Source organism: Gymnoscopelus braueri (assembly GCF_963280865.1).
Source record: "Gymnoscopelus braueri genome assembly, chromosome: 18".
Lineage (NCBI taxonomy): Eukaryota > Metazoa > Chordata > Actinopteri > Myctophiformes > Myctophidae > Gymnoscopelus > Gymnoscopelus braueri.
The window spans coordinates 924,764-941,531 of record NC_137618.1 but is presented as its reverse complement, the minus strand read 5'-3'; the positions used below and the strand labels follow the sequence as shown (position 1 = coordinate 941,531).

Below are 16,768 nucleotides of genomic sequence, written 5' to 3'. Positions count from 1 at the left end.
TTTCCACCACTGTATGTATGTGTTTACCGGCTAAATACCTAAATTATAAATATGTAATTCACCCTCCCGCCACACCAGGCACCAACCCCTGCGCCAGGAGCAACGGCGGCTGCCAGCAGCTGTGCTTCCACCTGGGCAGCGGGCGCAGGACGTGCTCCTGTGCCCACGGCCACCTGGCGGAGGACGGCTTCGCCTGCCAGCGCTACGAGGGCTACCTGCTCTACTCGGAGAGGAGCATCCTGAAGAGCATCCACCTGTCCGACGAGAGCGACCTCAACGCGCCCATCCAGCCCTTCGAGAGGCCCGCCTTCTTCAAGAACGTCATCGCCCTGGCCTTCGACTACAGCCAGAAGACCACGGCGGCGGGCACCAACCGCATCTTCTTCAGCGACATCCACTTCGGGAACATCCAGATGATCAACGACGACTGGACGGAACGATCGGTCATAGCAGAGAGTAGGTTTGAGTCCTTATTTTCCTTCGTGTTTGTCTGTTTGTAGCAAGGGGCCAGCTTCTGAGTTGTAAATTGAGTCTATATAGGAAGTGGCAGTTCATAAGAATGGCCTGTAGTTTCGCCGTTTTACCCCTGCTGATGTCAGAAAGAATTACTCTCTATTCAAGTGGATGGGTTTTTGCTGAGCTTTAGACTTGATTTTCCTACCTTAATACACCTTGTCATAAATACTGAATGCTTCCAGTCGCTAGTTTAAAGTATTTTTTCAATCATCATGATATGTGTTTTGGTAAATTATGGTCCCATTTATTTTAACAGCTGAAAAAAATAGCTGAAAAATAGGCTTCATTTAGGGTCTGTAGAGTCTATGGGGGTAACTTTGTCCATCCTTTTTTACTGTCTATGGTTTGAAGGCAGATTTCGAATGCAGTTTCATCTTGTTCATTCTTATTTCATCTTATTATCACTTAAACCCAATATACTTAGCTGACTGGAATCCCCCTGGTCTCTCTACTATCTATGCCCCCTGATGTTTCTGCTCTACAGTGAATATCTTCGCCGAAAATAGCTGATGTACAAGCTCACAACGCGTTGCAAGCTTATACATCAGCTATTTTCGTCTATTAGTAGGGACACTAGCATTCATGTGGTTCATGTTTTATTATGAAAACAAACAAACAAACACACACACACACACACACACACACACACACACACACACACACACACACACACACACACACACACACACACACACACACACACACACACACACTTAAATCAATGTGTGTAATGTACTCGTTGTATAATAGAAGCCTTTTAGCGAGTCCTTAACAAAACACATTCTCTGCTGGACAACAGATCATCTGCATGACTCTAAGGGCGGCTTCACACTGGGTCCGTTTGCATTCGAACCGTTCCCGAGTACGAATGGCCTCTACCAGCTGGCCGGCATTCACATTGGCACCAGAGTACACTTGCATATATACCCCCGATCCTATAGGTGGCGGCATGCACATAGTGGTTCGCCATTGGACACAGACGTCATCAACTATGCGACAATGTTTGTGCTGGTTGCGCATAAATATAGGGTTGCGGCTGGGGAGAGAGTTAACGCACTGAGCTCCACAAGATATCCACAATATATATATATATATATATATATATATATATATATATATATATATATATATATATATGTTACAGTATGATTGGAGAACCAGTACGATTGAAGAATGCGCGCTCGTTTTTACCACCCACCCAGCACTAGAGGGAGCCACAAGCCAGGCTTGTGCACAAACATATATGGCCACACACACACACACACACACACACACAGTCACACACACACAAACACACACGCGCACACACACGCGCACGCGCTCATGCTTTTTTTGGTTTATTGAAAGCAGGACTGTTTAGATACTTTTATTGTGTTCTGGCTTTTGTTTTACTTTCTCCCTGACACACACACACACACACACACACACACACACACACACACACACACACACACACACACACACAGTGATCCATGAAAAGAACTATTCTGTCCCTATCGGTTTACAAATCAAACGGCGCTGAGTCGACTAGTGGAGCGTCGGCCGGTCACCGCGGGCACTCGCGCCTGGAGGCGCGAGGGCGCGCTTCCTCGGCCTCAAGCTCCACTAAGTCGGCGCGCCGTGCGTGTGAACGCGTGTTCAGCGTTCCCCTCATAGATATTATGGTTCCCCTAGCGTAGCTTCCTGGTTGCTATGTGGGGGGGAACAACAAAAGACAGGTCTCCGTCGGCGCATCAAAGCCCCGCCTCTCCTTCTCCTCCTCCTCGGAGGAGGAGAAAGAGAGAAGGAGAGGACGGGACGGTTTAAAACGCGAGGAGGAGGAGGAGGAGGAGGCTCCTCTTCCTCGCGAGCCTCGCGTAATAACCCCCCGCATCGCAGCGCCGTCCTCCTCCTCGCGAGCCTCGTTAATAAACCCTGTCTCGAAAAGCCCCGCCTCGCCCCGAAGGAGCCCCGTGCCTAAAAACGAGCGCTCTGTCTTCAATCGTACTGGTTCTCCAAACGTACTGTGACATATATATAACTGTTGCCACAGTTAACCGCAGTTTGGGTGGATTCGGGTCAATAGCTGAGTGGTTAGTGAGCCCGCCTAGGGAGCCAGAGGCCCTGGTTGCCCCAGGTACGATTCCAGGCCACGCCAGCGTATGTGTCGATGAAATGAAATTTGTCCCTGAGCAAGACTCTTAACCCCTAATTGCTCACAGGCCCTCATTGGAAACAAGCCCGCAAGGACTTTCATGAACGTCCTGTTAAAAGGAAAAAGGAATTAATCAAATATAATTATTAATTAATATCGGATAAACCGCGGGTGAAATATTGCGGTAAATAAATTAATGACATCTAATATATCTATCCATAAAATAGCTAAATCTCTGCGTGCTTGTGTCTGTGTGAGTGTGTAGAGCAGCCTATTTGCGATGCGATCACAAACATACAGAGTCTGTATGTTCAGCGCAGCAGAGCAGTGGGCTCTGTATGTTGGATGCCGCATGTATGTTGGATGCCTGTATGTTGGATGCCGCACAGAGTCTGTATGTTCAGCGCAGCACCGGTTTAAAAAAAAGAAAAAAGACACACCGACATTCCATAGGCTAAATCAATGCATTTTGTGATCGCATCGCACAACTAATACTAAAACTAACGGGGAATACCAGAATATAATAATATTTTGACATACGGGAAAAACGGTTGGTGCGGATATTTAAATTGGATAATATAATTATTGCGGTTGGATAACGGGCGGATAATTAATTTGTACATGTGGAGTAATTAGTGAGTATTTGAGGGCTCGAGCCCTCAAATACTCACTAATTACTCCATATATTTCTGCATTTTTGTGTGTATTGTCCAATTGTGTTTGTATGTCCTCGTTTGCCCAAATGTCCAGCAAGCATGACATTTCTTCATTAGACCAGAGGGATCCTTTCCCGGATCCGGCCATGGTTGAACCCCTGTGGATTGATCTGCGACGTGTTTTTGTTGACTGTTTTTGTCGAGTTTATATACCGTCACTTATTACAAATAGAGGGACCACTTCCGTCTAACGGTACGCTTGCTTTCACATTGCAGCGTACCGTACCCGAAAACGCATGATCCGGATCCGAGACTGCCTCTGGAGGTGGTTTCGGGTACGGAACGGTGATCCGTTTCGGGGAACAATGCGCAACATTCACACTAGCGCGACACCTGCCAAGCGGTCTGGAGTGCGCACCCGGGACCATAGTGTGAATCCGCCCTAAATGACTCTAAATGACAGTTTTGAATGTTCTAAAAAGTTTTCACACAAGGAAACCAGTTCCTGTAAAATGCTCTCAAATTTAATACTATCGCGTACTGTTTCCAAATGCATCAACAAGCATGTTTACCAAAACCTGATGGTTTCCACGCATACTAATAGAAAAAGGTGGGGAAACCAAAAAAAAAACGTGAAGCAGAGGGCCGTGTCGTTTTCACAGGAACTCACTGCGTTTTCCTAAATAGGGAGTGTGAACGAACCGTCTTTTCCCGACACATCAGTCTAAAGGGTACAAAGAGACACATCAGTCTAAAGGGTACAAAGAGACACATCAGTCTAAAGGGTACAAAGAGACACATCAGTCTAAAGGGTACAAAGAGAAGAATAATACCTCTTGTTGAAAAAAGGCATTTCGCTGACTGACAGTGAGGGTGCAGATGGTGTGGAGGAGCCGACTCCTCTCTATTCCTCATCTAAAGCCCAGTCAATCCTGCCTTGATAAGCCTGAGTGAGTCAGATGAGGAGCCAAAGCCTCCATTCTGCAGCGCTAGCATCCTCTCCACCGCCCTGTGAAGTCAGGCCTCTCCTCCCAGAGCAAGAGCTCACAGCACCCGCCAGACACCCCTCCCCCTCCTCCTCCTCCTCCTCCTCCTCCTCCTCCTCCTCCTCCTCCTCCTCCTCCTCCTCTTCCTCCTCCTCCTCCTCCCCATCCCACATCCCTCACACTGGCGTAGCGGCGGGGGGCTTACTGATCTACTCGGCCAGACTTCCACCCCCTGTTGGTGAAACCAAGAGAGACTCTTTCTATTAAAGTCGGACCAGGAACTACCATCATCCCTCTAGGAATATATGAACCACGAGGAATTCTTAGAAACGTTATTGTTGGACTCTGTCGAGTGCAACATCCATCCAATCAATGTACACCTGTCTGTGTTTATCTGCCAAGAGCTGAGGATGGAAAATATCAAGGGGTTAGTTTTTAGGTTTTCAGCCCCTGTAATGCATGTACTGTATAGTATGGGGTTGTTGTTTTTATGATGTTTGGAGGAATAGTCTGCTGATAACCACAGTAGCACACATTGTATCTGTAGGTGTATCTACTTAAAGGTAAACTGTGTAACCTTTAGCCTGTTTTAAAAATCATTTAGATATATCATATATATATCAAAGTTCTTAAGCTATCAGCCACTATATTATTGTGCTGGTGTGTTTCCCTGCAGAAAGACACATTCCATTTCAAGTTTTCATTTGTTTTTAAGCGAGTTTTCTAGTATAGTTTATTGGTTTTTATTAACGCATTGTGCGCCGTAAATATCCGGTTTTGCAAATACACCCGTGGAGTGCCAAAAAGCCCCAGAAAACGTAAATATATGTCTTTTTTACCTTTTTTTTTTTTTTGTTTTTTCCACAAGGGGGTGGGGGGGGGGGGGGGGGGGGGGGCTAGCGCAGCCCTGGAATCACCCATGAACACTCTAAGAAGTAAGGGACAGATGGATCACCGTGCCAAAACATCTGGCTCCCATCCGCTTACATTCTATCTCCTTGCTAAAAACCTCTGTATCTCCTTAACTTTTTACAGTGGGCAAAACGAGTCTCGATGCGCGATCGCTCCACAATGGTGACTCGCGTGAGACATGTTGTTGTTCCAGGCTTTAGCCAGGACCATCACGCACCCTACACACATGCATTGTTTTTCATGTAGGCTATTGCTCGTCGTGGAGTACTACAGCTTTAAACACTTTTGGTTTTTATTAAAAAATTAATTGTGCTAAAGCCTCATTTTTATTTTTATTTCAGTTAACTGAAATGTTGTTTTTGTCTTATGTTTAGTTATTTTGTTAGTTTTTTTTTGTAGGGTAAAAATTATGTTATGTTCTGTTATGTCAACACAGGGCAAAGTTACATACTGTACTATGCCTTTAAGTATAATAACCTTGGTTCTAGTTGACATGTATATTACTGTATGTCAGTAACAGTAACAGTGAGCTGAGCTGGTCCATTCCCCATGTGAAACGCTGCTCCCTCTCCTCCTGCCTGACTGTGCCCTGTCATTGAGGAAGGGTGAAGATGTTAATCTTCCATATTTCCCTAATTAAACCTCCGCGTCCCCCATTAATTACTCCCTAGTCTCGCCAGCCATTTCCGGGTAAAAAAATCCAAGCTGTCAGACTCCCTTTTTATTGCGAACTATTAATTAGTAATTGGCTGACTCAGGTTGTGCTTTAAGTGTTCTGGGGTGTGCGGTTTATGGTCTCTCTTTTTCTCCACTACCCGACTTCAGCTCATATCTCTGGGATTGACCACATGTTCTCCATTAATGGCAATTAGAGACAGAATTCACAAATGACAGGATAAGCACCAAAGATTTGCAGACATCTAGAGAGAGAGAGAGAGAGAGAGAGAGAGAGAGAGAGAGAGAGAGAGAGAGAGAGAGAGAGAAGAGAGGGAGAGAGAGAGAGAGAGAGAGAGAGAGAGAGAGAGAGAGAGAGAGAGAGAGAGAGAGAGAGGAGAGAGAGAGAGAGAGAGAGAGAGACAACTGGATTATGAAACGGCAGCCAAGATCCCAGACGATGAATGGCGGCGGGCAACACGTTTTTTCGACTTAATTTTGTTCATTTTCATTTCAATTTAAGCCTTTTCAATTGTCATATCCTTGATATGGTGCACAAAGGCACTGTTACAAAACAAAACTCGACGACCAAGTAATTCTTTTTTTAACCCATTAAGACCGGGAACGCATTTGTGTGTCATTTTAAGATTTATTTTCAAAATAGAAGATCTACAAGCCTACAAGCCGCACCTATGAGCTTGTAGATCTGCTATTTTTTTTTTTTATGGTGGAAATTTGTGCAAATCTTTGAATGTATAAATGTTTTAAACTGAACATTTGTTACTAAAATCTTTGCTTATACAAATGTCTTCTAAATCCTATAATATCAGTGGTTCTCAAACTTTTCATGTCAAGCTCCACCAAAATGATATGTATTTGGCCGCAGACCCCCATCTCAAAACATTGTGTTCTTGGGACCCCCAGAAGCAAAGATTTAAGTTAAAAATATATTCAAAGATTTGCACAAATGTTCAAGATTTTTCAAAAAATCGCTATGAACTTGTATATCTGCTATTTATTATAGCCAAAGAAATCAAAAATGACAGATTTTTCCGGATTGAATGGATTAAACATAGTTATGGATAGTATTACAGACAATGTGTCTGGCTGACACAAAGCCATGAAAGCTGAAGGTTTCCTTGAATTCCTGAAGCTCATTGTGATTTTAATGAAGTGTCTCTTGCCCTCGTAGCGCTAAGACGCCGGTCGGATGAGGATGAGCACATTTCAAACTTAACAAACGCCATCTGTTTGTGGGGAAAAGGCCAAGAAGCTCATATGATTCCTATTGATTTATACCAAAACACAAAACCACTCATTTCCATTTTTCTTTTCCTTTCTCGTTCATTTGAAATTGAACATCTGAGAGAAATATATTTCCCCTCATTTCCACAGTGTGAGGCCATGAAGCTAATGCCTAATTTATGTTCCGTCTTACCGTTGCTTCACACGCTGAAAATAGCAGATCTTCAAGCTCATACGGTGCAACTCCCTTTCCTCATTCAGAACCACCATAAAAGAGAACCTGTCCGCAATTTACAACAGGATCTAGATAAGTCGTCTAGCTTGCCACCAGAGACCCCCCCCCCCCCTTCATAGCGTGTTCTGTATACAGTAGGCCTTTATACAGAAGCTTTAATTGCTCCTGGTATTGATGAGGATTTATAATGTATGGTATGTCTTTTACCATATGTTTCTTGTACAGTATGTCTTGGTTATGTGCATTGAATACATAGGACCACCATGGAAACAAGCCAGCATTGGTTAGCGTAATAGTAGTGGTGTAAAGTAACTAAGTACATTTACTCAAGGACTGTTCTTAAGAACACCTTTTGAGGATTTTTTACTTTACTCGAGTATTTTCCATTTTCAATAATATTATTCTACTCCACTGCACCTCAGAGGCAAATATTGTACTTTTACTGCATTACAATTATTTGACAGCTTTAGTTACTAGTTACTTTGCAGATTCAGATTGTTATTACAAAACACACTTTAACCACTTCAGCCCTATTTACATTTCGGCCATTTGAAAATAGCCGATCTACAAGCTCACAATGTGTTGTGATGCGACACATTGTGAGCTTGTAGATCTGCTATTTTCAAAAGACTTACTTTAACTTGTGAAATGGGACATTCTACAGAATCTACACAATGAGTACTTTTACTTTTGGTACTTTTAAGTACATTTTGATGCCAATACTTTTGTACTTTTACTCAAGTAATTTTTGATTACTGGACTTTTTAACTTGTAACAGAGTATTTCTACACTGCAGTATTGATACTTTTAACTAAGTACAAAATGTGAGTAATTTTCCCACCACTGCGTAATTGTACTTGCAAACTTTATTCAATCAATCAATCAATCAAATCAACTCTCATCTGAGACACATTGTGAGCCTGTCATACAACACATTATACATCAGGCTTAACTGGTTAGACCATAAAGAAAGGAAGAAACATCCTGCCACCGACAGGCCATGTAACAGAGAGAGGTCCTCTGTTTGTAACAATGTAACAGAGAGAGGTCCTCTGTTACATTGTTACATATGTAACAATGTTACATATGTAACAATGTTACATATGTAACAATGTAACAGAGAGAGGTCATCTGTTACATTGTTACATATGTAACAATGTTACATGTAACATTGTTACATATGTAACAATGTTACATGTAACAATGTTACATATGTAACAATGTAACAGAGAGAGGTCCTCTGTTACATTGTTACATATGTAATGTAACAATGTTACATATGTAACAATGTTACATATGTAACAATGTTACATGTAACAATGTAACAGAGAGAGGTCCTCTGTTACATATGTAACAATGTAACAGAGAGAGGTCCTCTGTTACATTGTTACATATGTAACAATGTAACAATTGTTACATATGTAACAATGTAACAGAGAAAGGTCCTCTGTTGCATAATGTAACAATGTAACAGAGAGAGGTCCTCTGTTACATTGTTACATATGTAACAATGTAACAGAGAGAGGTCCTCTGTTACATTGTTACATATGTAACAATGTAACAGAGAGAGGTCCTCTGTTGCATAATGTAACAATGTAACAGAGAGAGGTCCTCTGTTGCATAATGTAACAATGTAACAGAGAGAGGTCCTCTGTTGCATATGTAACAATGTAAAAGGGAGAGGTCCTCTGTTACATATGTAACAATGTAACAGAGAGAGGTCCTCTGTTGCATATGTAACAATGTAAAAGGGAGAGGTCCTCTGTTGCATAATGTAACAATGTAACAGAGAGAGGTCCTCTGTTACATATGTTTGCACCTTTCATTATTTATTGAAGCATGTTGCACAGCCTTTTTGCACTTTATTAATTTGCACAGCTAGATGTTGCACAGTCATGATTTTATTGTTGAAATGTTTGGTGTTGGTGAATCATGATGAGCAAGTGCAATAGAAAGAGTGATGTTAGAGTGCAATTACAGGGCCGGCACGCCCATTAGGCAGAGTAGGCAGTTGCTTAGGGCGCCATGTTGCCTAGCACCGGCCCTGGTGCAATAGAAAGAGTGATGTTAGAGTGCAATAGAAAGAGTGATGTTTAGAGTGCAATAGAAAGAGTGATGTTTAGAGTGCAATAGTATGGGAAGTGTGATTGGTAGGTTTGATTGAATGCTTGACCACACACACCTGTTGTTTTTCCAGTATAATTGGGCTGGACCATAGTCAGGACAGCAGAGGAATAGTTGTGATGTGTTTTTGGTAATTGCTAATGATATTTAAGTTGTACTGAGAAGGAATCATTACTTGTTTAGTTCATTAAGACTGTTAAAATCATATTTGTATTTACATATTTATTGTGTTTATTTATGTATTAATGTATGTATTGCATGTTTGAGAACACACCTATTGGAATGGTGCAGTCTACAGCTCACCTGGGCCTGTCAGTGAGAGAACTGAGTGAAGAGCTGCATGTGTGTCCATATGCTGAATAAATACACCTTCGGTCTAAACCAACGTCATGGCTCTGTGCTGTTTCCAGACGCTAAGTCGTGCATTCTAACAGGCAACCAAATTCACATGGAAATGCTGAAGTGGGTGTTCTAAGGCAGCCTTATAGCTCTGCTATACTCCAACGCTATAATGCAGTAACACTCAGAAAGAGTACAGTGAGTCCTATTTGATCGATAGGGTAATTTATTGAAGTAATTGAACATGAATGCGCTCCGTGCTCTTCAACCTGTGCTCACTGCGCTTCTTCTGTCTGGAGGTTTCACTTCCTGTCAGTCAAACGATCTCGCCTCGACCCGGGGAATGTGGGACGGGCGTTTGGGTATCTATCCTCCATCCAGAGTGAAGGAGAAAAGCCTTCCCTGATGGAAACACTATCTATTTATTTCTGTGGAATATTGCATGGGCAAACAGCCTCAGTCTGTCCATCCTTATAGTACGGGGTTGAGACTTTCCTCACTGTCAGTCAGTGTGCTTCCAGTCTGCCAGGGAAATATACACAGTCATGTAAAACAGTGGATTTCAACCTTTCTCATGCCAAGGACCCCCATTTTATTTATTTTTGTGCCAGGGACCCCCAGAAGCAAAGATATCAGTGAATTTTCGCATAAAAAAATATAAATATTCAAAGATATGTACACTTTTACAAAGTTTTTCAAAAATAGCAGATCTACAAGCTCATAGCGCGGCACTCGGTGCCGCGCTTTGAGCTTGCATATCTGCTATTTTTGAATAGCCAAACCTAAGTGGTTAAAAATGATTGTGACGCTATGTTAACTAATTTTGCTGGGGACCCCCTGGTACCCCCTCAAGGACCACTGGTGGTCCCCGGACCACTGATTGAAAACCACTGATGTAATTTGTTTTGCATTTTTTGCATAATGATGCATTGTAATTGTTTCCATTTGAACATGGTTACTCGCCCAACTTGCTCGATGTATCACTGAAGGATGCTCTTACACGTAGATCTATACAACGGTGTCTCTTGTCTATAAAGAACAGGGTTCTGTTGCATCAGCTGCATGTAGAGCCTGACCCATGCCAGATGTGTGGGTCTGAGCCTGATTTCAGAGGGTTCTATAGACCCACCCATTTACCAATCTGGGAACCCAGAGCCAAGATGAAAATGAAAAACAGCGCCCTCTGCTGTTTGTACTACGTAGCACCCGTGCGCAAGGAAACCGGGGTTTTGGTCTGCCTTCAACCTTTCACTTCCGGTGGTGCCACTATGTTTTCATTCCCACTAACGATATTTCTACACGGAACACTAACACCACTTCTCCCAGAGAACATGGATCGTTTTGGTTATAAGCCCACTTGTTTCTATGATGAAAGAGTAAGTTAAAATGTGAATATCTTTCCGTGGTTTTGTCTGCTCCGCGGACGCTATTGTTAAATTAGTTTGGGTTTGTTTCGAGGGGGAAGGATCGACGGACACGTGAATCCCGCCCACTACATTTGATTGGGTAAAGCGCGGCCTGCTTCCTGATCTGAAGGCACGCCCACTTGTAGCCCAGTGCGTACATGTTATGACGAACCTTCACGACAGATTCCAACGCAGAGCAGAATCTGTTCTTGAGAGATTACCCATTTACTGATGTGTTTGACCAAAGAAAAAGGGCAAAATTGTGGAAGGCATTGTGTTCTAATTCTAGTAATGCTTTATGTCTTGACTAGGCATTAACTAGGCTAAGTTTGAATGCAGTGTGAGGTGATGCAATATGCCTTTTATGCCTTTATTATAGATATACAGGAAATGGGGAGTGACACACAGCAAAGGCCGTTGGGATCGGGACTTGAACCCGCGACACACTGTCAGGCTACATAGTAGCTTAGGTGCCCAGTGAAGCCTTAGGGTAGCGAGTCTCAAAAGGGACGTCAAGTTTATGCCACGGAACCCCGTTTGATATACCACCCCAATCTACACCCTAAAATCCCCAGTGTTAATTTAACTCTGAGAGTGTACAAATGGAACCAAACGGACCCTTAAAGGTCCAATTCAGACCCGTAAATGGACCCATGTGTGTGTGGTCCCTGGACCCGTCCTTTAAGGTTTATGGCAGCGGTTCCCCAGCCAAACGATGGGGTACGGGTCCATTTGGATCCGTGGTCGCAACGCCTAGTAAACCCAGGATCCTTGAAATGAAAACGTTTGAAGAATCAGCGCTTTATGGAATGTCAGGGAAACCATGTTCTTTCTGACACAGCTGTCCCGTTCCCTCCCTCTCCTCTCTCTCCAGATGTGGGCTCGGTGGAGGGCCTGGCGTACCACCGCGGCTGGGACACCCTGTTCTGGACCAGCTCCACCACCTCCACCATCACCCGGCAGACGGTGGACCAGAGCCGCCCCGGAGCCCTGAGCCGCCAGGCGGTGGTCAGCCTGTCAGAGGAGGACCACCCACACGTCCTGGCCCTGGACGAGTGCCAGAAGTCAGTACAGAGGCTCCACGAAGTCTCGCCTCTTAACTATCTCTCTATCGTCACACACACACACACACACACACACACACACGCACGCACGCACGCACGCACGCACGCACGCACGCACGCACGCACACACGCACACGCACACGCACACGCTCTATCTCTGTCTATGTCTGTGTCTCGCTCTCAATCTCCTATCTCAGACAACCACTTAATCCATAATAAATGGTAAATAAATGGTAAATGGTGCATTTGTAAAGCGCTTTTATCCAAAGGGCTTTACATTGATTGTGCCATTAACCCATTCACACACACATTCATACACCGATGGCGGAGGAAACCATGCAAGGCACCAACCTGCTCATCGGGAGCAATTAGGGGTTCAGCGTCTTGCTCAAGGACACTTCGACACTAACTCTGGGGGAGCGCCCCAGCCCGGGATCGAACTGGGAACCTTGCGGTTTCCAGTTCACTCTACCCGGCCACTCTACCCCTGAGCCACTGCCGCCCCATAATACTTCTTGTACAACAAATAGCCCAAAAAAATAGCTGATCCACAAGTTCGCTTGAATTGATTTATTCATTTTTAAATATTTATTTTTGACTTTTTTGCATGTTTTTGGGTGAACTATCCCTGTAAGTGGTTAAAATATTGGGCTACCTCCTAACCCTGCCCCCCGGTGATCTTTAGCGCCCCCTCAAGGAACCCCAGATGGGTTGCTCGTATCTTTTCCTTTATTGCACCCTCTCTCTCTCTCTATCTCTATCTCTTACTGTCTTTTTATTCATTCGACACTTCTATTTTTGAACAGCCAAAGTATAAAATAATGGTTTAAGTGTTTACACAGATGCGTTCCCGGTCGTAATGGATTAATGTCAGTGGCAGCCTGGTGCGTCTTTGTACAATATATACTGTATGTTTTGCGAGTATTGCTTAAAATGGGATTTTTTTGCCAAGATCCATTACATGTGAAAAGGGCGTTATTGCATTCACTGCGTCTACAAATCCCAAACACTGAGATGATTTAAAACTCCAGCAGGGCTCCTGCTGTCTTTTGGAGTATTCTTCACACTTGTTATGAGGTATTTGGTATTCTGATCTGTTACTTTTGAGGAGAGGAAGATTTGCAGCCTCGGAGTCTAGCTGTTGCAAGGCAGGTAATTGGTTTGACACTTTCATTTGTGTGCCAGTTTGAAGGAAGAAGAGGAGAAGTGCCTGAGGTGTTTTTTTTTTCTCCGTTCCTCACACAACAATGCGCCAATGTTCCTGTTACATCTACTTATGACACGTTCATGAATATGATAATATTACCACAAGCAGTCTGGAAGAAAGAATAGAAAGACTGAAGAGGGAACAAGCCGGAGAGAGAGAGAGGAGTATGGTGGTCGGTGCTCCTTAGGACGGTTAGCAAAATTTATTTCCCTGACCTCAGACTGTATCCTTGCTTTGGCAATTTGGCACCAAATCCACATCCTCACACTCCAGAAATACTAGTCTGATAATTAGAATTTAAACTGAAGTGATTAATTAGCGAGTCGGCTGAGCTGTGTGGCTCCTGACCGGGACGCTTATTAACCCCCGAGCGACGAGGACTTCCACCATGACTTCATTACGGGCGTCGGAGCGAGCGAATCAGTTAGCCTACTTCACCACGGCCTCCAGTTTGACCCCCAGAGCACTGAAGGTGTCATGGTGGCTGGAACCTCCTTCCTTATGCCACCATGCAGACACGTCTATCCAGGGACGTGCTGAGCTCCTAATTCAGCCCGTCGGCCTCTCCATCTGAGAGAGGTCCGTGAGCGTCGAGGTCCCAAATACTAACCAACCGATGAGCCGTATATTTTTATTTATAATAAAGATATACAATGAACAATATACAATAATGATAAAATACTGGAGGTAATGTAAATAAGAGTTTGTGTGCTGCCCTGTTTGACCCTCTCTCATGTGTTTGTAATGTATTCCTCGTCGTGTCATGTGCTGAACATAGAAGATCTACAAGCACATAACGCGTCGAGTCAGCAACGCGTTAGGGGCTTGTAGATCAGCTGTAATATGATTGGGTGGAACTCCTGGGCCACGCTAGCCTGTGATTCCGCCACTAGGCCGGTATTCAGATGATAGACAAGTCAGTGGGCCAATGGGAGGTCTCTCTGCTCTGTGGGCGGGTGCTACTCAAGGATTGTCCATTTCAGATGAGAGACATGCCAGTGGGCCAATTACATGATGAGAGACATGCCAGTGGGCCAATTACATGAGTTATAGAGACATGCCAGTGGGCCAATTACATGAGTTATATTTACTTTAATTACATGAGTTATATTTACTTTATATTTACTATTTACTTTCAGACCCAAAAAGTAAAAAAAAAAAAAAGCCTGGTTCGGCCTGGAATGGAGCGACCGTTCGGGAATTGTCCCAACTATCCTAGTGGCTGCACGTCCCTGCTTCTATCTGCACGTCCCTGCTTCTATCTGCATTCATAACCATATCGTTGCTGAAACCTTGTATCTCCATATTGGAAACTCTATTTTTCCTTTTTGTAAATGAATGCCCTACTATGTTGTACAAAAGTAATAAATGGTGCATTTATAGAACACTTTTATCCAAAGCACTTCACATAGATTGTGCATTACATTCACACATTCACACACACATTCATTCACACATTCACACACACATTCATTCACACATTCACACACACATTCACACACACATTCATACTCATACACACACACACACACACACACACACACACACACACACACACACACACACACACACACACACACACATTCATACACACACACACACACACACACATTCACACACAGATGGAGGAGGAACCATGCAAGGCACCAACCTGCTCATTGGGAGCAAGTAGGGGTTCAGCGTCTTGCTCAAGGACACTTCAACACTAACTCTGGGGGATTGAACTGGCTCTACTGGCCACTCTACCCCTGAGCCACTGCCGCCCACAGCCACAACGCGTTGTGTTGTGAGCTTGTAGATCTGCTATTTTCACTAGTTTTGAAACCCTTTGTAGGTAAAACTGAAAGTTATTGATTGATTGAATATTAGCCAATCGCAATTCAGCAATGCTAAAAGGATAACACAAAACTCCCAGATGTCTTGTTTGCATAGTGGTCCTATGTTTTAGATTCATAATCAGGACATGCAATACAATATTAACCAATGGCAAATATTACGGTATAAGAGCTTCTGACTAAACTACATTGGATCCACTAGGTTTCTGCCCGAACAGCCACAATACTGTATGCTGTTGAATATGAAAAAAAAGAGAATCAAGAGAATTCCACGCCAATGCCCTTAATTTATTCACTTTACCTGTGGGGCTTTTTCTCCCCCCTTTCTTTTCCTGTCCCATAATCTTGAAAAATCCCCTTACAGAGGAGAATGTATATGAACAGATGTTCCTCGCGGAACAACCTGCGATGCTAATCGGTTTCGTCAAATGGAAATGAAGTAGCAGGACAGCTGCTCCGGTGCTCCCGTCATCCGTCCGGAGCGCTCCTTACTGAGCGCTCCTTACTGAGCTGCTCCTTACTGAGCTGCTCCTTACTGAGCTGCTCCTTACTGAGCGCTCCTTACTGAGCGCTCCTTACTGAGCGCTCCTTACTGAGCTGCTCCTTACTGAGCGCTCCTTACTGAGCGCTCCTTACTGAGCTGCTCCTTACTGAGCTGCTCCTTACTGAGCTGCTCCTTACTGAGCGCTCCTTACTGAGCTGCTCCTTACTGAGCGCTCCTTACTGAGCGCTCCTTACTGAGCTGCTCCTTACTGAGCTGCTCCTTACTGAGCTGCTTCTTACTGAGCGCTCCTTACTGAGCTGCTCCTTACTGAGCTGCTCCTTACTGAGCGCTCCTTACTGAGCGCTCCTTACTGAGCTGCTCCTTACTGAGCGCTCCTTACTGAGCGCTCCTTACTGAGCGCTCCTTACTGAGCTGCTCCTTACTGAGCTGCTCCTTACTGAGCTGCTCCTTACTGAGCGCTCCTTACTGAGCTGCTCCTTACTGAGCGCTCCTTACTGAGCGCTCCTTACTGAGCTGCTCCTTACTGAGCGCTCCTTACTGAGCTGCTCCTTACTGAGCGCTCCTTACTGAGCGCTCCTTACTGAGCGCTCCTTACTGAGCTGCTCCTTACTGAGCTGCTCCTTACTGAGCGCTCCTTACTGAGCTGCTCCTTACTGAGCGCTCCTTACTGAGCGCTCCTTACTGAGCTGCTCCTTACTGAGCTGCTCCTTACTGAGCGCTCCTTACTGAGCTGCTCCTTACTGAGCGCTCCTTACTGAGCTGCTCCTTACTGAGCTGCTCCTTACTGAGCGCTCCTTACTGAGCGCTCCTTACTGAGCTGCTCCTTACTGAGCGCTCCTTACTGAGCGCTCCTTACTGAGCTGCTCCTTACTGAGCGCTCCTTACTGAGCTGCTCCTTACTGAGCGCTCCTTACTGAGCGCTCCTTACTGAGCGCTCCTTACTGAGCGCT

General features: G+C 44.3%; 1 protein-coding gene across 1 annotated transcript in view; it reads left to right on the top strand.

Moving 5' to 3' along the window:
• The window catches only part of LOC308105811 (low-density lipoprotein receptor-related protein 1B-like), a gene marked incomplete at its 3' end in the record, with an annotated part of 706,266 nt that overhangs the window by 461,643 nt on the left and 227,855 nt on the right, over positions 1-16,768 (top strand). Inside the window, 2 exon segments of the mRNA XM_080456736.1 lie at positions 79-456; positions 12,082-12,271. Of these exon segments, the coding sequence (XP_080312862.1) occupies positions 79-456; positions 12,082-12,271 (568 nt within the window).